Raw genomic sequence first — 27,652 nt, 5'->3', positions numbered from 1 at the left:
TGTGTGTGTGTGTTTTCCCCACATTTTCATTCCTTTAGTCTAAACAGTCAAACTATTAAGCATTTACAGCTGATTCTCATACTCATTTTCTTATTTCAGAAACTGCTATAGTCGGCATACCATCACTCAGCATGATATAGGCTAAAGTTATAGCATATGAGTCGTCAGTCTACTAAAGGCATATCTGATATAAATAATAATACTTATATTACATGAATAACTTTGGAATCTAAGTTTACATCACTTAAGCTGATCATAAAATCCCAGACTGCCGAAACAATCATTTGTCATTTCAACAAAATGAACAATGTTGTGTTATTATTTTTATTTATTTATTTTGTCAACATAGCATTTAAGGTGAGTCTGATTCCCCTCCTACCTCTCCTGGAGGCCTCGAAGCCATCAAAGAGGTTGATCCTCTGAATGTCGTAAGTGAGTGTTGTGTTGGGCATCAGGGTCCTGTTGCGGTTTATATTAGTTACAGCAAACTTGAAAGCCAGCTCATCCATACTCACTAGCTCACTCTCCCGGGTCTCGAAAATACCACCTGCACATGGAGAAGGAGGGGAGGGAGAAAGAAGTCGGGTGAAAGATTTAAAAATAGATGCAACATCACAAATGTTGCTGCTGTCCTGCATTGAAAAAAAAAAAAAAAATCTTTACTCCAACCTTGGTGACTGCCTTTTCTTTTTTCTTTTTTTTTAACTTAAGCTGAAGGATCCCTTGATCCTCTAGGAGTTTTATTCTACCACCAGCAGCCCTATGAAACTCAAAACCCACTGGATAAACTAAAAAATGCATGCTGGCCAAGCTGTTTTCTTAGTTCCTGAAAAGCTGACATACTGGGGATATGGCTTTCAGCTGATACCGACTTTATGTCATTTCATGGACATGGGTCATATAACGGATGTTTCCCAAGCATCTTACAATATTATGCATGCTTACATTTTGTGCAGCGGCAGCTTTATTAGGTATTGTACTCCTAACTCTGGGAATTAGTGTTCTATTGAGCTATGTAAAACCAGATATGGAAAATTCATAATGACCAGAGGAAAGGATAAAAGTTCAGTAATGACACACTCTGAGGCAGACATAAAGTAGTGATATTTAAAAAGATAACATTAAATTCAAAGAAGTAAAATCAGCAAATTGTAGAAAATAAAGCCATGAATAAGACAAGGAGGATGGATGCCAGGAATGAAAAGAGCATGGTTACAATCTTGTGAGTAATTTAATGAATAAAGGTTTATATAAAAGGTTTTACTTTGTGGAACTGGTAATTACACCCACCTATCACTGGACTTCTGATTGGACTCAACGAAAGGCTGTTAGGCAGATTCAAAGTAGAGCAGATTCACACAGACATGTCCATGCCCACATTAATCCCATTACACGCGCTCTCCATTCACTAAAACACATCCTGATCAGTTCAACTTTATTTCATCAGAGCTGGGAAACAGAGGAGAAACTTTGGTGTTCTGATCAATAAATAATATATTTGCATAATCACTGGTGATCAGCTTATGGGATATTAACTGCGTACAAATGAATTGAATTGATTTTATGGACAATTTCTTTACAGTGCTGTATGTGGCTGCAAGCACTATGTATGAGAGTGGATAAAATGCAGTCCTCATCCTTTTCATGAGAACCAGAAAATAATATTTACTATCCACACGTTTGAGACTTCACCTGTAAACAGTCAAATAAAGGAATGGTTATAGTGTTCCTGTATTACATATCTTGGAAATTTAATTTATAAATCAGACACTCGTCCTTTTAAGCACATATTGTACAAATAGTGGCAAAACTCAGACTAAAACTGGGCTTTTATTTGCATAACAAATCTTGTTTTTCAATTATGGCTAAAAAGCAGCTGGCCTCTGCTACTTTTTTACGGCATTAATTGATTATGGTGATGTCCTCTACAAGAACACTCCCTCTCAGACTCTGTGTATCATGGTGCGCTTAGATTTATCACAAACTGTACAGCTCTTCCCCATCACTGTGTTTTATATGACAGGGTAGGTTGGTCTTTTTAGTCAGTGCGTGGGCTCATGCTCTTGTTGTAGTTTTATTTAGAAAGTAATTCCTGGCTTGCTTCCATCGTACTTATCTGAATATGTCAACAATAAAAGTGCTGGAAGTGATTCCCTGTGATTTGGAAACCTTTATCTGCGGTCTGTACCTGCCATGAGGACTTGAACTTGGTAAAAGGGCTTTTCATTTTGCAGCCCCTTTTGACTGGAATCTACCACAATGAGATCTTAAACTGGGAGCTCTTGTGCCTTTGTGCTTGTTTAAATCTGCTCTTCAGGATCTGGAGGCTCGCCTGTCTTGTTGTGATTGTTTTTAACCCAGATGGTCATGATAATTCCCTTGTTCTCTTTTATCTATTTATAATGATGTAAGTTTTTCCTCATACCACTGATGCACTGCACTGTGACACTTTTCATATCTGCAGTTCCTTATGTATGTCCATATATGTCCATCTAGGGAGTTTTTAATCTCAGCTTTCTTGGTTAAAAAAAGGGGTAAAATAAAATACATTTTTTTAAAAAAGGCAGTAAAGTCTAAAATTACCCCTGAATATTCTCTGCAGGCTGATTTAATGAGGGTCATTTCAGATGATTCTTTTTATGCAGGCTAAATCTACCCGTCATAAACACAGCCATAAATATGTAATGTCTGCAATAAAGGCTAATACTTGCAGTTTCAAAACCTCCAAATTTAATATTCTACGAGCGGCGAATAAATTTGGAATTCCCTCAGGAGCACGTGAACGATGATAAATTTCAGCTGCTCTAAGATGAATAATCCCTATTTTTCTCAGAGACACAAAGTGTATTCCAAACACTTCCTCCTCAAAGGGGATGGAAGTCACACAAATTCAAAGGTAATGGCTCTTTTACAGAGAGTGTTCTCACTGTTGGAGCACAGGGACCCAAGGCCACACACCAAGCCACCGCCTGGACTAGCTTTGAAGAAACAATGGTGTCTAGACAGACTGCTGAAATTGCCCTGAAACCCCTCATCAAGTCCAGTGGTCTGAGTGCAAAGGACGTAAGGTGTGGACTCAAAGGGAAGACGAAGTGGAAGCAGCATAATTGCTCCAGCAGTGTGAAAGGGCAGAAAATAAAAAAAAAAGTGCTTCAAGATCTGCTCTTGGACTCTTTTAAAGAGCCTTTTTCAAACACTGGAGTCAGTCAAATCAGTCAGCCAGAGAGGGAGGAAAAATGTTCATCTTGATTGTCAGTCTTGTTGTTACATTTTCAGAGCACCTCACCATAGATTAGATCAGTTTTTGCACCCTTGCCCATTCAGCAAGTGTGTACTTATATATGTTGAATCTAATTTTAAACCACAAAGTATTTGTTCAGTCTAGCAAATATCTCCTGTCTCTCCTCTGCCACTGATGACTGACTGCAAATAAATGTGTTTAACTGAATGAAAAGGAGGAGTTTTCTTTCCTCTTTACACCCTTTCTTGAAGTCGGTTTTAGTATAGCAACAAGCGCAGCAAATATGGAAGTTTGTAGTGGCTGTTTGCCTTGTTCAGGATCACTGCAGTGGTTATGCACTGCAATCCACAACAGGGTTGATCCTGTAGTGACACTGTAATGGCAAGTTGACGTACATGTTGACGTAGAAAAACTGTCATACTGTGCATTATGACAGAATTTAATGTCAAGTTGCAGCATGCAGTGATACTTAGCTGCCTCACTGATGCTTTAATACACCAACATCTGGCATGACAGCAAAAAGCTGGGGCAACTGAACTCCTTGACACAACAGTTCACTGGGCCATCCTAACCACTGAGGACGGCCATAATTTCCGCTGCTATCTCACTGAATAACACAAAACGTCTGGTTTGCCATCTACTGTCTACTGTCAACATGCAAACACAGCTTAAGATGTCTGTTTGGTGAGTCTGAAGTAATTTCTGCTTGTTCAACTCCACAGACACTGGAAACAGTGGCTCTGCAGAGATCTGTATTCCTGTTGTTACATACAAGCCTCTCAGTTAAAGGATCTGAGTGAAAGGCCACCCAATCACAGTCATTTGCCCGGCACAAAAAGTTTGATCTTGTTTAATTGGTGCTGACCCATAACAAGACAACTACACAATGTCGAATTGATGCACATGGCGTATGATAAAATCTAACCAGACCTCACAAACAGCTGGGAACAACTGGTGTGCCAAGAACATCTACAGTACAGCCAGAGTAGCTTTTATGTCAGTGTCCAGATTAGCAGAGTTCAGTCAGCCTGAACGTCGCTCTGGACATAATGTACTGTAGGTTTTCTCCCTTAATCAATGTCTGAAGCATTCAGTTGACAAACTTGATCAATGGCTGATATGTCTCACTCCAAAAAGGTTGCACAGAATGATTTATCTGTGCTGCTGCAAAGCCAAAAAGAATTCAAAGGTTTGATTAGTTTTCTATGCACAGATGCTTAAGTGAATTGCATCATTCAGAGGAATATTAATATGTTTGCAAACTGCAAACACCATGGACTTTCATGCATACACATGCACACGTGCGCACACACACACAGAGAGGCACACACACATTCGCAAATACAAAACACAGAGACACATGCACTCACCATTGTACAAAGTGTACATACGAAATTTCAAACAGCCCATGCCACCAGTAAATATTCATAATTGTGATGGCTGCCAATTAGTAATTACAACAACCCAGACCCATTATGCCATCGACCACATAAAAATGCTATTAGCAGCTTCAGAGATGTAATTGGGTGACAGGGGTGTGATAAAATTGTAGATATGGAGACAGTGCAGAATGGAGAGATTTGTCTGTACAAAGAGGAGGGTTAAAAAGGTGCAATGGAGGGATGAGAGATTTATTTGCCTGCTGGTGTAGGGGCAAAAAAGGAAAACAAGCCAGAGGAAGAATAGATCTGAGCTTTGTGCCAACCTGTCATACAGACCTGATCAATCTCTTCAACAACCCACCAGGGAGATAAAGACGAGTGTCTGTTTGTGCAGCGGGTGTATGTGTGTGTAATCTCATGTCATTCACCCCTCATTTCTCTATTTAATTACCAATAATCATGTTGCACATTAGCCATGCATCAGCTCCTCTTGCTCTGCGGCTTGATCTCTACTACGCGCTACGACTGCTGCAGTTTTAAAAATGGCTTTCACTGAACACGGTGGTTTCTGCTTGCGAAAGTGAATTGATGTACCTAGCACCACTAAAAGCATCCACTCAATCCTAAATAATGAAGAATAATTCACCTCTGAAAAACAGGTCCACCTGGCTTACTAGACAGCATAAATGGCTGTAAGAATTCCCATAAGCCCTCTTAAGCCCTTTTTAAAATGCGCCTTGGGTATCCACATTGTACACAGGTAGAGCTTATCTGCCTAAAACGCAAGTACACCTAAGATGCATTGAGGGTTGCTAGTGAACCGATCACTCAAAACACAAAACACTTTAGCTGGGGGATGATCAAATGATTATGGCCAAATTAAAGGGTAAATATGATATAAAAGTTGTTTTTTTCCAATCCATATTGACATATCCCCTAATGGCAACTAATGCCTGTCTAAAAAAAAAATCTTAAGGAGATTTTATGGCAACTCTGCTGTTATGACATCTTTGCTTCATTTAACATTCAACAGTTCCCGGAGAAAAGAGACAGGAAGAATATGGGGTGGGGGTGGGTGACATGCTTAAAGGTCATGGGCTACATCCAAAACCAGGATGTCACAGGTACATGCATGGTGTTCACCTTGGTCAACTGAGCCACCAGAACGTCCCACATCATCCCTCCTCATTTTAAAGGTAAAATATTATCTTGATTGAAGACAGCAACAAACACATCAGTTCACACCATAATGGCAAAATATATAAAGTGCTGCATTCAAAATGTTATCTAAGTAAGCACAGAAGGAGTCTGGTTGCATTCAAATTTACCTAATCATTGTATGTATAGTGAAAGAATTGGTGCCTCGAGGTTCCCACCCTGACAAACCCAATGTAGTCTGTCAGTGTGCAACAATTCTCACATCCCTTCCCCACTCCATCTCTGCCCTTTCTTTGGCTTCTCTCTCTCCTCTCCCTATTCTCCAGTTCATTCCTTCGAGGGTTTGAACCTTCAGCTGCAGAGATATTTCCAGACCTCTGACGCCAAAGTATCCGGACTCTTCCTTCTCCCAACAGCACCAACCAGCCTACAGCACATCAATAACAGCTCTTCTCTGCAGCATCATCAACCAGCACCCATCTTCTCTATCCTAACTGAACAGCTCACCCATCTGACCCAACTCCCCTCTATTGTAACTAAATAACTGGGCAAAATATACTGTATCTGAAAATGTTGTATCACACATCAGCAATAAAAGTAGGTGCTATATTTACAACATCTGACGAAAAGGAATGAGTAAACAGGGGTTAGACATTCCAAGTCAAGATGCAGAGAAAAAGCAAGGCAGAGAAAGAGGCAGTCAAAGATGTAATGGAGGGCAACCTTGCGCCTCTTTACAAAGTAGGTTCATTACATACACCATAGAAGGCAGTGTAAAAGACGAGGTTAGGGACTTTTAAACCACTGGCTCCCGAATGCCACTGGGGCCAAAAAGTCTGCAGGTTTTGATTGCAACAAATCTCTACAGCAGCTGATCTCACTGATTAGCACACTTTCAACTCGGGAGGAAGAACTAATCAGTGAAATTAGTTGGACTGAAAGCCTGCAGACTCTTGAGGACCATTGTTTTAAGGGAAAAAACAAATTACTCATTAAAAATTTAAAAAAAAAAAAAAAAAAAAACTAAATTTTGCTCCAATTGGAAGTTTTTGTTACTTTTTCTTTTTTTACTATTTTATAACAATCACTGACTAGAGTTCATATTTTCTCACCTTTTGTTTACCTCTATGTTACAAAGCAGGGTTTGGGTGGGGTGTGGGGGATACAGTTATAAATTAAAGTGTCACCTAAGATGCGTATGTGGACTGAGCCACATGCATCACTGAAAGATCACTGAGATGGACGATTAGGAGACTTCATTTTGACAGTGATTGAAACCACCAGATATAGGAATATCATTTGTCTTTTCTCACATTCTCTCTCTCTCACACACACTCTCTCTCTAGGCCAAAAACAGATTATCATCTACTTTAGAAAGCAGCAGGAAATGCATGTGGGAGAGTAAAGGGATCCTAGCTGTCAATGTGAATGACACATTTCCCTGCACTCCACCCCTCTTGTTGAGAAAACATACAGTAATGATTTTGTCCACAACAACAAATCACGGTAACCTAACAACTGAGCAATCAGGGCAAGAATGCAATCAAGGACAAAGACAGAGTTGAGAGGTGGAAAAGAGGGAGAGAGAGAGAGAGAGAGAGAGAGAGAGAGAGAGAGAGAGAGAGAGAGAGCTGTGGTTATAATGACTGCTGGCCACCTAAAGGCCCAACAGGTTGCTCTAAATATCTGACGAAGATAGCACAATGGCATATATCTGAAGCCTTTTCGCCAGTAGAATTTGTACATAAGTACAAATAGGAAAGGAAGAACAATTCTATATTAAATCTCTGTATTACATATCAAGCTGTTTTATTTTGGTCCAGAAAACACTGATGATGCTGATGTACTGTGTATTAAAGATGGTCAAGTCAAGATATTAGGGTCAAACAGCCTCAGCTGTACCATTTTGGCACTATTGACTTCCCACAAAAACAAACAAAAAAAAAAAAAAAAAAAACTACCTATCACATTCCCTCTAAACAGCAATAGCAGGTATTGTATATTGCTAATTATATTTTGCCATTACTGACACTGACAAAAACATTCTGTTCATTACAGGCACGGCTCATGCTGGCACAGGACTAAAACGTCCTCACAGGTTGAGTCTCTGTCAGGTCTCAAATCCATTAACTTGGTGCTCACAGAGAGAATAGACATAAGTGCCACTGACTCAGACAATTCAAAAGTGCCCTTTTAAATTAGACAGAGGAGAGAAGTGGGTTAAAAAACAATTTCCTCAAACCAGTTGGGTTCAGCCTGCTTAACTCAATTTACACATCACACCAGGAAGCTTACAGGACTGTGTGATCCAGGGCAACAAGCACTAAAATTATTCATGCCGGTTTAAGACAGACTACACTCTCCACTCAGGATGAGTCTCTCTCCATTTTGAGCCCAAAAACCCTGGGTTTCTGCCAGCAGGATAGATGATCATGCCTCTGAGGCGGCCAGCTCCACAGCATATATCTGTGACATGCAGAAGTGAGAGCCAAGTTTCCAAAACTCTGCTAAATTGGCTCAAGAGAGATTTGTTCATTTTCCTAATGGTCGGTTGTTTGAGAAAAGAGAACTAATGAATGAAAATAGGTAGGTAGCCTTTTCTGAATGAAGGTCACATCTCCAGCTTAAATGAAGCAACTCCTGAACAGATTCTGAGAAGTGACACCTTCAGAGTGTGATCCTCTCTCTCTCTCTGTCTGTCTGTCTCTCTGTCTCTGTCTGTCTCTGTCTCTCTCTCTCTCTCTCTCTCTCTCTCTCTCTCTCTCTCTCTCTCTCTCTCTCTCTCTGTCACACACACACACACACACACACACACACACACATATGTAAATCTTCTGGCAATCCCTGCACTTGTGTTGTCCAGGGTGTGAACTGGACTATCAAAGCTGAAATTATTGGTCTGGAACAGTCCTGAATATTGATGAATGACCCAGAGCTAAACTCCAGCTCAGATGTAGCTCAAGTGTGAACTGCACAAGATGAAATCTTGATAAAATGAACAAATGCTGTCCCTTTGGAAATAAATATAGCCTATGCTGAAATATGCTCCCAGTTATATTTTCAAAATGTATACAGTAGGGCCAGTAATGTACGTATGAGTGGCCAAACATTTGGATATACTTTTACGATTCTACGATTAATAGATACATACATACACACACACACACACACACACACACACACACACACACACACACACACATACACATACATATATAGATGTACATATAGACATATATTTGTGTGTATGCATGTGAGTGATAAAAAAAAGATAAAGACAAGCCTGTGTGTGTGTGTGTGTGTGTGTGTGTGTGTGTGTGTGTGTGTGTGTGATGATTTTAGCTTTGATGGCCTGATGCCAAAATGTGAATACCTCTTGGCACCAAATAAAATTATTACTATTGTTTTCCCCTCTCTGCCAAAGTAAAATCAAATTTAATATATTATTCAGAGTCATAGGTCTACGGGCCATGTTGTGCAGCTGGCCAGCTTCCTTTTGGTCTGTGAAGCATGTCTTCCTCACAAGCTGCAAAGCTGCAGTGGGAAACATAGTAGAAGATGAATGAATGAATGAATGAATGATCCTCCATGATATTCGCCACTCAATGTATTTATTTAGGTTCATTTACACCATTTTTGTCCACACACAGTTGATCTGGGGTACACTTTTGGACCATCAGCTGAGAACCACTCGAGGCTCGTTAAATTTGATGCATTTCCTATAGCCACTCTGAAGCACCTTTTGTCAAGTATCTTTCTAGGTGACACTGCTGTCATGTGATCCAGCCTCCAACCTCTAAGCGCGTCTCTCTCCAAATTAACGGCAAATGTCAAGATGGCACTGACACCAATTTTCCCAATTATTCAGTCAATTAGAGACCAGTATCCTGCCTCCATTCTTAGCGGACTCGAGCCCTGAAACTGGGATAATGAACACAGCCCGCAGCGGTCACCAGCCTCCCTGCCAGGTGAGGCTCTCACTTCTCTCAACTCCGCTACACGGCGCTTATGACAGCAGGCCTGCGGATGATTACATCGCCCTCCTCTCTGACTCCATTACATCCATCTCAGTGATGGATACGCTGTCAGCACACTCGGTCTCAGTGAAGATGTGCTGCGGGGGGACGTGATTTTGAATGGAAATGCTCCAACAGGCTCTCTGGTGTCGAGAGAGCATATAAGAATCGATATCTATTAGCGTGTGTGTGTGTGTGTGTGTGAGAGAGAGAGAGAGAGAGAGAGAGAGAGAGAGCATAAGTCTGTTAGTACATCTCAGTTTCAGTCGGCTACCTGGCCTGTAGTTTTAAAGTCAATTAGCACGACAAACGACGTCACACACACACACGCAGCGGGCGTGGCGGCCTTTTGCTGCCTAATCATGAAAAGTTGAGAATTTTGATTCTGGTCGATTTGTAAATTATTAAACAAAATTTGTCTCTGCAGTAATGGCAAGCTTCTATATTAATTATTTTCATTTGACACAAAAAATACTTCCAGCGCTAACGAGAGGATGAATGGCGCACCTCACTGCTGGCAATATACATGTATTTGTCGTTGTAAAGTAATTAACCTGACGCAGGCTTGTCACTAAATATGAATAAACAGAGGACTTTGGCTCCAAATGCGTCCCCCTAAGGCCATGGCTATATCATAGCTGACAGTTTTTGTTTTCCATCATACAAACAAAGACTATAAGATCACATCTGGAAGTCATTTAGGCAAAGATTTGGTGAGTGCTAATGCCTTGGCCATTACCAAATGACCTTTGTGTCTCCAGGGAGTAAGCAGTATTTTGTCTTTTGTTGGGGGTAATCTTTTCCTCCGCATTGATGGCCAACCATCCCAAACAGTAAATAACTACAGGAACCCTGAGCTCAAAATACCAGATATTTTTTTTACCATATGATTTTAAAAGAATCACGAAAAATATAACATGGAGAATGATAGCCCTGATCACTGGCATACTCTCCGTTTGGTTCTGTAAGCACCGTTACGCACAAAAGAAAAAAAAAGGAACAAGCTTTGTCTTTTGTATAACTTGAGATGGAACAATTTATAGCTGCACACAGGTAGGATTTGGCTCCTTTATCCAAGTCAGATACGCAGGGAAACTCCAACAAGCCCGTGCGTAAACAGCTGTTGCGCTTACCGATTCTGAGGACTTGTGCTGAGCTCAGACAGAGCTGCGCCGTGACGAGAAGATAAACGAAAAGTCTCTTTCTTTTCTCCATAGTTCTCTTGTCGAACTCACCGTGAATATTTACGGCGCACTGGTACATTGCAACAGAAAGAAACAGCGCTTATCCATGCAGTGGAGCGCCTGGTGTGCCATACCTACAGCGCGTAGCGCAGAACGCAGTCCAAGTTATTCCCAGTATGGGCTTTTACACACCGCATCATGTAAAAAAAAAAAAAAAAAGACATAATCACTACCAGTCACATGGATCCAACTTTCTTATGCTGTCCACCATTCTGTAGCCAAACGTCATGCAAACCAAAACTTGTTGTTGAAAACAGCAGGCGAAACAGGTCCACTACATTTCGGTGCGCGTCAAGCCAGGTAGGTGCTGAGCGGAATGGAAGCGCAGTGCAAGGTGAAGTAGATCAGATTTAACATAAAGACGACTTCCGGTGAAGTTTTCAAAATTAAATATTTTGTGACAAGTGGCGTCCCAGTAAGCCGGAGCTTTTTAATGATGTCATGACACAAAAAATATAAGGTAAGACAGGGACGAGTGTTTCAAATTATTTCAAGGCATGGATGAAAGATTTATGTTATCTAGACTAGAACTACTTTCATGTCTAGATAAGTGAAGAAGTATATAGATAGATAGATTGATTGATTGATTGATTGATTGATTGATTGATTGATTGATAGATAGATAGATATAGATATAAACACGTGTGTGTGTGTGTTTGAAAGAATCTTTTGGACAGATTTCTTACATTTGCTTGAATTACATACAATTCCCTCCATGCGGAAGATGGGCTACTACTACCACTACTACTACTACTACTACTACTACTACTAAACTAATAATAATAATAATAATAATATAGTTCTGAAAATGTGCTCCCAAAATGTGCTGTACACCTGAATACAGGCTGAATTCATACTTGTATTTTGAAGGGAAAGTCGCCTAACATCCGGTCTAATTCTGTCTTTCTCTCGCCAGTTTGGCTGGCTTTGGACTGGATTAGGGGGCAGAGGATTGGCAGCGGTTCTCTCCACCGGTCCTGATGAGGGGGAAATAATCTTCAGGTTACTACAGTACAGATACAAGATAATCTCCCACTGCGGCAGAGAAATGTCCTTAAAAGGCTGGGCGGTCGGAAACCCTGCTTCTAGTGGTTGAAATGTGGCTGCATATAGGAAACAAAATACAAATAAAAAAGAAAGAAAGAAAGAAAGAAAGAAAGAAAGAAAGAAAGAAAGATAGAAAACACAGCACGACAGGTCCACTGCAATTTTAAATTTAAATCTGGGATGTCAGTAGCGTCACCTGATGCTCCCACATCCCAGCCATCACCACGGAAAATACAGGCCTAATTCCCCATAATAGTGGTCCTGGGATGCCTAATTTTTAATGGTCCTATACTGGGATTTGTTTATTTGGGATGTGTGTGCTCTGACATCTGTACAGAGCCTACAAAATCAGGCCTAATCATAGGACCAGGCTCTTTATTCTATTTTTTGCAGGCTGCTGTTTGAACATTGGCTGTAGTAGCCTGATTCAAAGTGAGACCTGCAAGACAAAGAGATTTCCGACAACAAATTTTGCTCCTGTATATCCTGCCCTAAACTGACCCATAGGCCTTGGCTATCAGACCAGTGTTCAAAGGCAAAATCTGTGTGACTCCAGATTTCTTGTGTTTCTATCTCAATGGCCTGTCTGTGGGCTCTTTGCCAAATCTACAGACCACACAGCTGCCCTGATCTTTAGTTTAACCAGGAACACCTGACAAACACACTTGGACCTCCAAAAGTAATAAATTCATAAATCTGAGTGAACTCATGCGTCAGATATTTAGATGTTTCAAAACATATACAATTAGTAGTTAATGAGATTAATCAATTTGTGGTGCAACAACACATTTGCACATTTAACAGTAATATATTTTCACTTCTCAAAATATTTATAACAAAGAATTCTCTTCTAAATGAACTGAACTAGGCCTGCTTTTTTTTTTTTTTTTGGTTATAGTTTGAAAAATAACTGTCATAAACATAACTGAGCCTTTTTTATTTTATTTTTTTTATAAAGTCCACTGAGTCTGTCCTCTGTTAGTTACAGCTGTATCAGCCTTGTCATTTCAGATAGGCCAATAAATTACTCTTCCAAGATAATGTTGTCAGAGTGGTTGTCAAATCTGACCTTACTCAGCAATTTATTCCATGCCGTTTTTTTTTTTTAGTAACTATGAACTGTCATTCCTGCAAAAAAAAAGTTTTAAATTGTCCTTTTGACCAATCCTAGTTCTTTTAATTGCCTCCAGCTTCAGAACAGACTTTTTCATCATCACAACTGTATAGTGATCATCCATCAAAATTCTAAATTACTTTTATTTCTCTCCACTTCCACTTTCACTTATCCTCAGAAGCATGAAAACTACAGCATGGTCTGGAGTTGATGAATAATCTTTCCATTTCAGCAGTCCAGGATGATTACACAAAATTAAAATTGATTCTTTAGTGCCACCTGCTGGAGAACTCTGCTAAATAAGGCTGTCAGAAAAGATGCTGCATGAGGAAAAAACATCCCCAATGCTGTTTCAGAAAAAAAAAAAAAAAAAAAAACTCAAATTCAAGTCACACAAGTTATTCAAAGTATTACTTCATAGTAGTCTATCATCTAAACAATCCTGTGTGTAATGAATAATTACCACCCTCTGACAAAATTAAATTTAGAAAATTTATTTTCCTGTTAACATAAAAATGATAATACTCCACAGTTGTATGTACGAACACAGTTTTAAAAGTACAAAGGGGGAAGTCAAAGAAGTTGTCACAGGCTTCATCTCTATAGACAGGTGATTGTTCCTCACAAGTCTCAGGGACAGGTCCTCACCGGGTCAAAACTAGGTCCTCATCACCCTGTAAACTAATCTAATAAATCAGCATAAGAAGAAGACAATAACATCAAGAACATCCAAAGCGTATTTCTCCCCTCAGCCTCCTCACAACCCGGGCCCCAGTGACCAGACTAGCTTACAGATTTCCCCCCTCACAGTTGGGTAAATAAGTGCAGGTTCAGTACATCCATTAAGGTGCTGAGCAATCACTGTGTTGTTGTGAAAAGATGTTGTGAAATGGCATGGCCTATATAGTGGTGAGGGAATACAAGGAGAGTGACATGAGAGGTTAGAAGTGGAGAGACATTTTAAGAAGAGTGTAGGCTTGTTCTTGTATAGGTTTGCTCCATTCCAACCAGATGTCTGTCTTGAAAGGTGCACTGCACAAGACTGCCAAGAGTCGATTGAAGTGAGGATCGTTTAGACGCAGACAAAAACTCTGCAGTAAGCACAAAATTGCCTGGTTTTAGTCAACAAGGTTTCCATTGTTGGGCGACTCACTCCCCGATTAACCTTTTCTTCCTTGTTTTGTCAATCAACCCTAATTTTTGCATAGTGCACCTTTAAAATTGGTCTGTCTGAGTCAGCTCTTTTTGTGGTTCTGATGCTGTTGGACATGGTAAGGACAGAAGGAGTTGCAGATATGCCTTTTCCACCAAAAACGTTCTGGTTCTCGAACTGGTTTGGTTCAAGATTCTTGGTACCACTGGCCATATTTTTTTGACCAGTTTTTGGAGTTGGACCATTGCATCATGGATGGGCGTGCTCAACGGAAAATAAACTCTGGCAGCACATGAGTACATCGTCACAGTGACCTCGCCTGCCTGCTGTCTCCTGCAGGACAGAGCCCAACCCATCATACCTGTTGGTATAATTAGCCTACATATTATCTCAAAGCCCTGATAGAATTCAGTTTGAGAATTATAAACTCTAAGTTGTTTTTCATGTTATGTTTATATTTGGAGACATGTATGCAAGTGTCAGGGAATCTGTTTTAGTGTTGGAAAAAAAAACATTTTTAACCAGACCACAAAGTTTTCTTGGCAGTTGTCTCCATCTTTCCTTGTAGAACAATACACACCCACCTGGTTCCCACTTGACAACTATTAATTTCTGGCTGTAGCTGAGAACCAAGTTTTGTGTTCAAGAACCAGTTTATATTTGGTGGAAATGCAAAGACCGGTTCAAAATTTGGTGCACAAACCGGAAAGGATTTGGTTCTTTGTTGGTGGAAAATGAGTAAGAGAGAAGGCAGACACCAAAAACTGGTCCAAGGATGACAAGTCAGCTATACGCAGTTACAGTACGGTTACCAACATGTCTGTTGAACTGAAAAAAAAAAACAAAAAACTAAAAATTCAAGTAAAACAGGACTGGTAGGGGTATTACAATTTAAATAATCAAAGACTTGGAATCAGAGGAACACAAGTGACCTTTGGGATAAAAATGGTATGGTAAAGGTGCATGGTGCAAAATTGTTGAGGGTCGACATAAGTGAGGACACTCGGTGGTTGAGTATACATGATTTTCATCGTTGCATCTGACTTCTCACTTAAATGGACCCGCGGCAATTTTGCAAAATACCCCTTAAATGTCTTGAGAGATCAGTTACCAAAAGAACAATGAAAGATTTTGGCCAAGATTAGGCAACAACATGATGATGTCTGGACATAAATGTGCAGGGAACCAGGTGACTTTACAGTGAGGTGAGCCTGCTTCGTAATACTGGGCAGTTGAATGTGCTGCAAACAGGAAGCTAAAAAGTTAATAATGAAATAAAGCTTAGGTAGACTTTAATATCTATTGTCCATTTAAACGGATATGCTGGGAGACATAAGTCAAAACAACGCATTTTTATAATATACAAGAAGTTAACGGCACTCTATTGTACTCCTGACTATTACACTAGTGTGCAGCCGATAATTAAGTTAAAAACAATGAAAGCACAATAAAGCTAGTTGGATTTCACAATATTTTACACAGCAGTCGTAAGCCAAAAAGCCCCTGAAAAGAAGTTCAGTAACACACAGCCCTTGAGTGTTAAAATACAAACACAGTTTCTGAGTCAGAGAAAAATAACACCCACATTCCTGTGTTGAAAAATAGACATTTTTTGGCCAGAAGGTCATGGTTCAGTGATGATGTCTCTTCAGTAATGTGTGTATGGTACAATAGCTGCCTGGAGTCTCTGCGTCTGTGCTTCTGTGTACTGTACTTGCACTTTGTGTATGCACACTTGCTTGTTTTGTTGCGTATTCATGCAGTGCAGGTCTTATTAATACGTTCACATACATTTCCACAGTTGCGTGTGCACCTGGGTGTATGTCCAAAACAGTGAGGTTTCTCTCTCTTCCTTCTGTTTGAGTTGAAGCATCTTGGGACAAGGAGCTGTGACCGAAACCCCGATAGAGCAGATGAGGATATTATTTTTCCCTTCGCTCACTGGTGTTTCAGTGCCTCAGGATTGTCAGAACATGGGAGGTGCAGGAAAGGTGGGAAATGAAGGAAGGTGGAGTAGAGATATGGAGAGGATTGTTTGGGTTGTAATTCCTTCTGTATGAGTCTAGAAATGTCTTTTCCTCCCAATTCTCCCTTTAAAGCTTCTATGGTACCATTTTCCCCTGGTCCTACTTTTTGTGAGGAGCCAGAGAATGAGTCTTGTTTACTCCATCTGGAGATACCCTGCTCTTCTCTCCACCTTCAGAAGACATCACTATTGCACCTGTTGGTGTAGTCATCCCGCCGCACCCAGATGGCATCATGGTCCTTGTCGGCTGCCCCCTCCACGGCACACAGAGTTAAAGGAGTGAGTTTAAGGGGGGGTGCTGTGCAACGGGATACAAGAGGGACACCAGTGGACTGGAGGGAGTCCTCATGTCCCCGAGAGGGGATCAAGTCTGAATCACCAACGCAGTTCATTCGAGCACCACCATCGTCTTGCACTGCACTCTGGGAGACCTCACTTCCTCTCTCTGTCTCTACCCCTCCATTCAGGTCATGGCTCCTCATCTCTCCATCCCGCAGGCTGAGTCCTTCCATTTTCCGCTCCAAGTTGGCAGGCTCCGCCGATGAGGCTCGGACAGATTTGCAATACTCATCGTCGTCACTCAAAATGTCCGTCTCCTTCACCGGCTCCACTTCGACACCCTCGCCATGGTCGACATAGCAACCAAGGTCAAACTGCTCCTCCACCCAACGGTCCGTGTCCTCTCCCTGAGGTTTGTGTGTCTGGAGCAGGGCATGCTGAGACAACGGTGAGCAAGGGGAAGGGTGGTGGGAGGAGTCAGAGTCACTGCTGTTGTTGTTGTTGCCGTGGAAAACCAGGTCAGTGTCGATGGTGAAGCGGTTTCTCACCAGCTTCCTGCGGCCAAGAGTCCGAGACGGAGCTGATGCTGCAAAGACAAGAAAAAAGTTGGAGGACTTATAACACAATTAAAAGAACCTTCCTGGTCCTCTTGACTTTTCACCTCACTCATGATCGTACCTGTCTGCCAGAATTATTCATTGCACAAGTGTACAGAATTAACTTTGGGAGCTTGGAAGCCAAGGCTAACTTGAAAACTGCTACACAGTTAATTCCACCCATTAATGCTTGACTTCATGACTTCTAAACTACAAAAGCATATTCTGTGCACACTAATGCAATTTGTGGCAGACAGTGACAAGGACTAATATGGTTCTTAAAAAAGTTTAAGAACACACACACACACACACACACACACACACACACACACACACACACACACACACACACACACACACACACACACACACACACACACACACACACACACACACACACACACACACACACACACACACACACACACACACATTATAATCTCACCTGCTCTATTCATGGTTGGCCGTGCCCCTTTGAGGGCACAGAGACGTTTTCCCCCAAATGGGACATACTGCTGGTTGGGTGGCAGAGATTCTGTCTTAAGCAACTGGCGACGCTGCTTTTCCCTCAGGATGGAGTGGACTGCTTTCACAAAGTCCTTCTTACTGTCTGGAGAGCTGGAAACAAACACACACACACAAACATGCACTGTTACCTACAATTTCATCAAAATATAAGCCATTTAGTTTTTTTTTAATTATTATTCCAATCACCTTACAGTCCATGAGTGCACACTTTTAACTAGTGTTGCATCTGGAGAAAAGCATACCTGCAGCACAGCTGGAAGGTCCTCTCTGGTCTTCCCTCAGACTCAGACTTGGTGTGAACTATCTCACACATTGCTGTACCCTCAGCGTCTGAGAGAGAGATACAAAAGGACAGAGGTGTAATTTACATTTACAAAAGCATTTACTTAATTTCAGACATCAATTGCTTTTGCTTTAGCAACTGACCATTAGGCAAATAAATGATCACACTTGAGCCAAACTGCCAGTGGGGGGATTTAAGGTCTGTCTAAGACAGAATGTGGAGGAGGATTGTGCACAAATTTGCTAATGAGCATGTATCTGTTTTGTTTATGATGATTATCATTTATATTCTGTGGGAGAGGACATTAAAAAGCAGCATCACCCAGCCAACATCAGAATGTCCCACGTCATCAGGACACAACCTCCATGGTTTTGGATTTTGGGTTTGGAACACGAACCCTTTCACCAGCCAGTGACTAAGTGTCCTCCCAAGTGCTGTCCAAACAATTTCTTTGGAGCAGAAATAAACATTTTGTACTGGCACTACTAGAATACTGATAGCAGAGTTCTGGAAAAATTTGTTTTATCTTTCATCTAGTATTGAGAAATGAAGTTAAATACACATATATCCAATGCAGACTCCAGCTCCTGAATTCAAACAGCCAGCAAAGATATTCTCAAACTATGAGCTCCGATATATCTATGGATGTATTTAACACATTTAATTGCAGAAGGTATAAATATTCAAACCCCTAATTGTTTTCCCAATCATGAATAGGTGCCCAGCTCCATTACACAGGCATCTGGCTGCCTGACAGTATCAGTTTTGCAGTCGATGCTTCCTGGCAAGAGGGATTAAACAGCCTCCACAGGTTTCCTCAGATCTGACTGAACAAGATCAATACAGATAGTGGACTAATAAGCAGATAACAAAAGGCAAGACATATGTATGTTTGTTTTTATGCGTGTTTGTTTGTTCCTTTTTATTGTACCATTAATACTATAACTAAATTCTAGTAGTGCTTGACATACTGGCTGATAAATTTGAATTGGAAAGGCAAGCCAAAACTTTACCTGACAAATACTGTATGACTGGTTGTGCGATTGTGTTAAACCTCATTCTGAATCTTGCTCAGCCTCATTCTGAACGTCAACTTCACTAAAACACCTCTGGGTAAAGCGTTCAGGAGACATTGCAGGAGATTAGAAAAGTAATGATGTTGCATGTCACTGTGGTTAACTCACTTGCAAGAGCACGGACTTGGAGAGAGTCGGTGGAGATCATGTGACGGAAGCGGAAGGGATCCTTGTCATCAGTTACAGACGCACGATGAGATCCACCCTGAAAACAGAGGTATTGATTGGAATATCAAACACTGGGCTGGCTGCAATGCATCAGTGTAACAGAAGAGGGTGCAAGAGAGCTGTAAAAGAAGGCCTATGCGTGGTTTCAAAGACACAGCCATCTCCTATACTGTGTTAGGGGACGGCATCATGTGCGTGTAAAGTCTCTTCAGTCTAGTGTACTGTTTATTACTGCTCTCTTTCACAAAGATGGCCTGCTGTCTCGGTGATCAAAGAGATAACCTTAATTTCTTCATGGCCTCAATACGCCTCTATAAATAAAAGGCCACTTTCAAAGCAGCGCAAGGGAAGCCCTCAGCCCTCGAACCAGTCAGCAGACATCCTCCCACACAGTGTATCACACACTAAGAGAGAATAAGAAAAAAATAAAAAGAAGTAGCACTTACGATTTTTTTCCTCTGTTTGGAACAGTCCTTGTACACAAAGACCACTGCTGTTTTGAACACTAGAAGGGGGCAAAGGGAGAGATGAAGCCAGAGAATGAGAGAAACCATTAGGGTGAGCTGCATTCACTCACCATATATATATATAAAGACATCCTGCAGCAGCATTTACTACAGTGAGACCCTGAGGCATCAATGTCAGTGGAGGCTTTTAGATATAGTATTTAACGGAAAAAATGCCTCAAAGTGTTGACATACATTAGAGCACGTGAGGGGAGCCACGACACGGCAAATACAAAGCAATGACTTCCTCCTACTGTTGCCATTCAAGGGAAAGCCCTTATAGATGCAATATTTATTCATTCTCTGTGTTCAAGCCAAGTAGCATTTCAAGACAGATGGCACTTATGGTTCCTTCGAGGAAAGAGAGAGATCCCATTAATGTGAATTTGAAATGCTGCACTTCACATGAAAAGTAAAAAAAAAAAAAAAAAAAAAAAAACATAATGGAGAGATCCCTCATGCAATGCCCCATAAATCATCTCCTTTAACCAAGTCTATTTCTGTTCCACCTGTCAGCACACTACCTAATGGTATTATCTGGGATAAAGTGCCATGACAGAACCAACAATGAAATTATTCTGCCACATACTGAAAGTCTTCAACTTATTCCATTACCGTCATGCACCTAATGTTTCTTTAGAGCAGAAGACATTCAAATATTCAGTTCAGTCCAAGCAGAAATATTTCTTTGTTTGATAGATTATCATTCCTGTTGCCAAACAGCACCTGGGGAAGTCCCACTGCCCGCACGGTATCTACAGTCTATAAAGATTTCTGTTCGTCCATCCAGCTCAGAACATCCCACATTGCTTTGCTAGTATTTAATATGAGTTTGAGCTCTTTTCAATTCATCTGTCCATCTCAAATCCTCATCTCATAAGGATTTTCAGAGTTATGTAATTTTTTAGCAAACCCTGCCAATAAAGATACAGTCAACATTTTTTACAGAGTTTGACTGGAGTTTAATTTAGCCTTTGGAGCTTTTTTCTCCCATCAACATTCAAAATCTTAGCCTGTTTTAAATACTGGGTATGATTTAGAAAAATATACAGAATCAAAAACTGCAAGTCATTGTGCAAAATGCTGAGACAATAACCTTTACAATGGAAAAAAATGCCTTGATAAATACATTTATATCTAAAAGCTAGTGACAAGGGTGTCATATAGCAATGTAATCCAGTATGCACTGGGTCCTTATCAGTGAGCCTTACCAAAAGCAGACAGATCTGGGTCTTTTTTGCTCTTGACCAAAGAGGATGGTGGGTTGATCCACATTACAGTGGCATGCAGCAGCAGATCACCCATTGAGAGGTCAGCCACCTGGGACATACGAGAAGTTAATGTGGTTAGAGGGGACGTGAGAAATTATTTTTTTTATTGGATTTACTGTGGACTGCTTTTGGTGAAAGGGCATATCATGAATCATATGTGCTCTGCATCCTTCCATCTCCAAATTTGGCAACTAAAATAATCTAATCAAAAATCATGCACTCTGTAATTTTTTACCTCTTTTTTATCCGCAGTCTGTTCATTGATGAGTTGGTCAAAAACAGCCCCATACTCCTCGTGAAGCTTTTGCATCTCGTTGATGTGGCTCGCCACTTTGTTCATCGCCTTCATTGCAACTTCATGGGACAGAGAGGGGTCATAGTAAACACCAGACCATATACATATAGATATGATATGCTGTACACTTATTAATGTGCCTGTCAAAGCTGGATGAGCAGAAATTATTTTAGTCTCTATTACAGCTTATGTTCAACTTTATACCAAAAAGAAAACATAGCCAATGCAGCCGATTCCTTACCATCCAGGTGATAGTGTTCCTCACTGTCCGGGTCAGTGAGAGAGTAGAGTTCCTTCAGAAGCAGTGGGTACTTCAAGACCCTCTGAATGGGTTTGATCAGGTAAGACTCCAGGGTGGATGAGTGTTGCTGTCTGGGGTTTCTCTCCGCCAGGAAAGCCTTGAAGTCTGAGTCTGTCTTTGCTGGAGGAGCATAAACACAAGCATTCATTCGTTCATTTGGTTTCTATATGCAATAATTCCTTTTAAGGGTCACAGGAGATTAGAGTCGGTCTCAATATGCATTCAACAGAGGCCAGGGAAATATCCTGAATGGCTTGCTAGTGCTGAGCAGGAAATGCATGAGCTGATATGAAAGATAACTGCCTATAAACAGATATTCAGCTATCTCTAAAAAGAAGTCCAGATATCTATCTGCCCTGAATTCATACATCTTGAGGGAGGATAGATACATTTTTCTGGTGTTCTGGCAGGACATAGTTCTCAGGGAAAGTCTTCAACCCAGAGGGCTGTGGATTATGTCGGGCATCCGTGTCACTGTCTTTAGGTAGAGCTGCTGCTGTTGGGTTTTTCACATGTACATTTTTGACCATTTGAACTCCACAAAGGAATATGTGCCCAGCCCCAGTGTATCGGGGTGCTGGGAGACAGATAAGATCATCACAGGCTGGAAACCTAAATCGATTGGATTATGGGTAAGTGGTAAAATATATTTTTGGTATTTTGGGTGAACTGTTCCTATATGATGATAAACTGCCAACTGAACACAATTAATTGTTACTCAGGTTAGCTGTAATGCAGAATGATTACATTGCACTTTCAAATGCTTCTCTATGGTATAAGCAACACATAGTGAGGTGGTCTTGAGGAACTAACTGTTGTGTCTTAAGATGGCTGCAGACACTGGCACTGCAGATGACCTTCTCTACCGCAGCTTACACTAGTAGACTGAAATGACATAAAGCCTTTAGGCTGGCTTTCGATGCTCTCGCCCCTTTGGCTTCTGGTTCTGTCATGTCTTCACTAAGCAGAGCTTCCATTTTTTTTTTTTTTCTCTAATACAATACCCCACTAGCCTTTAAGCTGTCACATGCCTTACAACAATCCATAAACCAATGTCAAGGATGTTAGAAAGCATAAAAAAGCAGATGACCTGACCACCTTCAGGCCATCTTTGACATATTGTACTGTGTGTGCTGTAAGTGCACTGTGACCAGTGGAGGGCTGTGTGACCAGTGCCTGCCATGAATGTGTGTATTCCTTTACCTTTAGCCAGGACTTTGGGGACCTTAGTGTGGCTGGCACAGAAGGCGCTGTAGATCTTGAAGCGATCAGCATAGTACAAGAACGATCCGCCCAAGGAGAATAACACTTTCTATGGAGACATATGGCAGAGGTACATGTTATGCTATCATAATGGTAATATCAAGTGAAATCTAACACACATGCCCTCAATCATCTCTGTTGTGATCGAAATAGGAACTTGCTTATATGTCAGAGAAAAGCACTTTCTCCAGTAGTGTTTATGCATGCTTTAAAATCATTGAGACTGCAGTTGTTCTCTTTACTTTCCTTTTTTTTGTACCTGGCCAAAAGGAATTTGGGCAAACACACTTGTGCAATTACAGCACATGTCAATTTCGCATACGATATAGTCATAGAAACCTACCAGAAGTGAATATTGAGCATATACATATAGAACTCGCCCATGAGGGCTGATTGAAAAACAGAAATAGAGCGAAACAGAGCCCTCTCTCCTCACCTTAAATTGCTCTACCCTCTCCAGTTTGTCCAGGTCTGGCACCAGTCTGATTCCATCTTCTAGGGTACGCAGAAACTCCACCTGGAACTCCACCATCTCCCCGAGGTTACCAAACAAAACATCCAGCTACAGAACACACAGAGCAAATTCACTGTGATACTATTTACATTTTTAAGTCGTTATGAAATGAACTGAAAAAACTGAAAAAAAAAAAAATCAGTTTCTTGTATCAAAATACAATAATGTTTTCTTCCTCTAAAAACAAAATAATACGCACACTTAGGAAATGAAGCGAGCAATTTCAACCAATAATATCATGACATCCACCTGTCAATCTTCTACTTTTAGTAGCACAAAGCTTCAGACAAAGATTCACACCCACTTTTCCATGTTCAAATCAAATTCCTCCCAAATTTATGTCCCATCTATCTGCTGTGATTCACCTGGAAATATGTCACCATACAAAAATCGGATACTCTCAAAATACTGTTTTATCTGTACTTTAAAAATACAGTTTATTTAAATATACCCACAATATTTCAGTTTTTTTCTGTAGAGTTTTAGTCTTGGGTGATAGAAATCAAGTAGAAAGTACCTCATCCTGTGTAAGAAAACTCTCCTTCTGCAAGGGCGTCAGGTAGCGCTCTATTAGGCAGCTCAGGTCCTGAAATACACATTAGCATTGGAGATATGAACAAGATCAGCATGTGATCAGATGTTCATAGAAGAACAGTGATGCAGAGCAAAGTCAGATGATGTGGTTGATGTGCTGTCAGCATGTCTGAATTTAAATAATAGAATGTGAAGGGTGTCAAATCAGCTCACACAGGTGTGAACCAAATCCTCCATGACACCCACTCTCACACACACACACACACACACACACACACACACACACAACACGTTTAACATAGTGCATGCCTATCAAGCTGAATTACAACACAGTAACTTAATAGTTATGAATGTGAGATCCTGTGCCATTTGTCAGTGAATACAAGAATACAAGATTTGGCTCACTGATGGGAAAATGACTAATGCACTGTGGGTCGTTTTGAACAGACATTAAACACACACACACACACACATTCCACAGAGCTAGTACTGACTTTGACGTAAGTCTTCTCTGTTTCAACCAGCTCAGTGATGACCTTGCGGAGTTTGTCTGCGTCGGAGAGCTGTCTCTGGGTGACAGTGCCTGCCGTGGGTGGTATGGCTGACACAGGGCTGGGAGAGAGGGAGGATGAGGACGAGGAAGAGGAGGATGACATAGGGCACTCCAGGGGATTCATGTCATGGAGACTGCGGCAGAAAGCGGTGACCTGCTCTGTGCTCTGGGTAGAGACAAAACAAAGACAGAAAAAAACAATGAATTGTCACTTTCTACACATTTTTAGGACTTTTGTATGAATTTACGCCAATGTATTTCATGATTTGTTGCACCCAAAACACCATATAAGTCAAGAAGCACTTCTATTGATGCATTTTTAACATTCTGGATTGAAAAGCAGCTGTTGTCCATCATCATCAGTATGTTATGAATGGTGCCTTGTTTTTAAAAGCCAAGGATGAAAGAAATATTATTTCTAACGTTCATTCAGAAAAAAGAATCAGATGTATTTGAAGACTTTCAAGGGCTTTCATTTTCATTCATTCGATTTTTCAGGAAGCGTGTTCTTCCTATGTTCATCCAAGCACAACTACCTGACATACTCTAACCATGGCCATCCATAGACTGAAAACTCAAGTTACAAAACAGTTAAGAAATCACTTCACTGTTTGAAAGACATACACATAATGTACAGAACGTGCACACATAAAAACATTTATGTGCACAACATCAAAATCTGAAGCACCTACACAAAAGCAAACTTACAAATACATTCTTTCAAGGCTTCACTGAACAACACCCCACCTACGTTTTGATGCCCTGGCATCAAAAATACCAAACATGAGCAGACCTGCCAGGTCAGGTCCTGAGGTAGCAGGTCTAGTACTCGAATAATAGGTGGCTAGCTTCAAAAACAGGAGTCTTCCAATTTTCCTGCCGCTGGCTATATCAGCAGATAAACACTGCTGCTACCATTTCTGCTCTGCATAACTTTTACAGAAGCTCGCTGCCTTTAGGAAAAAGACGAAGTGATAATGCATGTGGTCAGTCTTGTTAGGGACTGATGCCCAACAGGAGTGTAGGAACATTTTCAGATGAAGAATTACACACAGAGACCCACACAGGAACAGAAACAGGATCGAGAGGCTCTGTCCAGCTCCAATTCTCTCTTTCACAGTCCAAAGGCCTTGAATGTGAGAACAAGTGTGTAGGCGATAAAAGAGAGAGAGGGGTAAAGAGTGAGAGGCTGGATGTGTAAAAACAAATCTGTAATGCACCATGAGTGATGCAGCAATTTTCCTCCACAGTACTCAAATGCAAATTTTGACTTTTTCCAATATTTGACCGTACAAATACAATTTGTTCCATCCTTTTAAAAAAAAGTAATATTAGTAATTCAGTTCATCTCAAACATTAGTGAATTAGTGCCATGTTGAAACTGTTTTGTGTGCCAAGCCCAGACAGGCTGCTGCTGCTAGGGTTGTGAAGTCTGTTGAGAGATGGAGACAGAGAGGAATTCACATCCTTTCACTATCAGCTACTCAGCCAGAACTAATAGATTAAATGACAATTAGTAAAAGCAATTCTTTACCAAGTGGGAGCAAATAAATGAGCTCAGCCCACACACATACAGCAAACTGCAGCAAATTATTAATCGGATTCATATTCATTTATTCTATCATCTAAACCCCAGGACTAACCCGAAATGCCAAATCACAACCATAAAAGCAAAATGAATAGGATTTTCCTACACATTTCCCTCTATAATATACAGACTCATACAAAAATATACCCAATTAGTCATCATGGCCCACTAGAAGTGTGAGTTGGTGTGTGTATCTGCAGCGACCCTACCCTCTGCATGGATATGCTTGTTTTGGTGTGCTCTGGGCGTCGGCCTTTAAGCTTTGGATGCGTAACTCCCACCCAATAACAGCCAGAATGATAGCACCACAACCAATAGGAAGCTACAAAAATGTGCGGGAAAAAGGAAAATATAATATAATGTTGGTCTGTTTTCTGTTGGACAGGTAGATGCCAGCAGGGAATATTTTTTCCTAAGATGGCAGTGTTACATTTTGGACTGTCATTTCATCGCCATCTTAGGAAACTGACTGCAGGTGGTTAGCTTTCAATCCTCACTTCAGTTTCAGTTAGGAACTGGCACAGCGTGGCAGTACATACACACACGCGCACAAGCACAAACAACTTCCTTGTGTACTGCTAAGTACTGCCTGTTGCGTAGTCTAGCTGATGAAGCCATTCAGGTCAAACTGCATTTAAGAATAGCAGAGAGAACACATAAAACATATAATTAGTCAGCACCATCATTCACAACAGCACAGACATGTTTCGTTTCACAACAGTATGTGCACAACATATTAGGTCCTCATCTGTGTGTGATTAGTGAAAGGGTTGTGTTTATTTATTGTCATCCATGATAACACACTGCCTCTGCTGGTATGGCTCTGACATGGGCTGTCTTTGCTGATTCCACGGCTTGTATCCTGGTGGACCAGAGACATGACACAAACTATTTTCCATTGTGGTATTCAAACCAGTTCTACCACACTAATGGATGCACACTTAAAATTTGTCAGCCATGTGAGTTTCGATGTTGAAACTCAAAAAAAAATAAGCACACAGTCATGTGAAGAAAAACATTTTTTTAACAACAACATTGGAGGGCTCACACACAAAAATTGGTCAGAAGTGTGCAGCGTAAATCAAACCAATAAGCCCACAGATAATAGATCATATCCCCGCTTAATGCCTTAGGCGCTCAAGCTACATCAACACCACTTACACTGACATACCAACACAAATCATGTTCTCACTTGCACTGCACACATTTTTTAAAAGGATCAAAGTTCCCTATGTGGTCTCACTCAAAGAGACAAAACTGAGGCAAAGATGAAATTAATGCCGTGATATTGACTTACTGTCTGCAGCGAATACAAGAAGGATGGTAGCATTCTAGGGTCAATTTACCACAATACAGAGAAGGAGAAAAAACAAGACAATAAGAAAAAAGACAGAAAGATAGAAAACGATGCAGGGATCTGTATTGGCCATCAGAAACACTATATTACAGTGTCCAAGCTGCAGCGGGCACATAAATGCATACTCATGTCCATATACACATGAGCAACGACATTGAT

General features: G+C 40.8%; 2 protein-coding genes across 4 annotated transcripts in view; both read right to left on the bottom strand.

Annotated features, from left to right (window-relative positions):
- The window catches only part of grik1a (glutamate receptor, ionotropic, kainate 1a), a 44,128-nt gene extending 32,792 nt beyond the window's left edge, over positions 1–11,336 (bottom strand). For all 3 annotated transcript variants that reach the window (XM_030068250.1, XM_030068251.1, XM_030068252.1), the window contains exons 1-2: positions 10,931–11,336; positions 380–547 (exon numbers count right to left, since the gene is read on the bottom strand). In XM_030068250.1, coding sequence (XP_029924110.1) covers positions 380–547; positions 10,931–11,060 — 298 coding nt within the window. In that variant the 5' untranslated portion in view covers positions 11,061–11,336. The remainder of the gene's footprint in view (positions 1–379; positions 548–10,930) is intronic.
- Positions 11,337–13,680: 2,344 nt separating this feature from the next.
- LOC115371113 (T-lymphoma invasion and metastasis-inducing protein 1-like) overlaps positions 13,681–27,652 on the bottom strand; it is a 54,021-nt gene continuing 40,049 nt past the window's right edge. The window contains 12 exon segments of the mRNA XM_030068261.1: positions 13,681–17,246; positions 17,702–17,874; positions 18,027–18,114; positions 19,252–19,348; positions 19,758–19,816; positions 21,029–21,137; positions 21,324–21,442; positions 21,625–21,804; positions 22,888–22,996; positions 23,384–23,509; positions 23,979–24,047; positions 24,490–24,714. Of these exon segments, the coding sequence (XP_029924121.1) occupies positions 16,555–17,246; positions 17,702–17,874; positions 18,027–18,114; positions 19,252–19,348; positions 19,758–19,816; positions 21,029–21,137; positions 21,324–21,442; positions 21,625–21,804; positions 22,888–22,996; positions 23,384–23,509; positions 23,979–24,047; positions 24,490–24,714 (2,046 nt within the window). The 3' untranslated portion in view covers positions 13,681–16,554.

This window comes from Myripristis murdjan, chromosome 14 (assembly GCF_902150065.1).
Source record: "Myripristis murdjan chromosome 14, fMyrMur1.1, whole genome shotgun sequence".
NCBI classification, from domain to species: Eukaryota; Metazoa; Chordata; class Actinopteri; order Holocentriformes; family Holocentridae; genus Myripristis; species Myripristis murdjan.
Note: the sequence above shows the minus strand (reverse complement) of the source record. Positions and strands in the feature narration are given on the sequence as shown.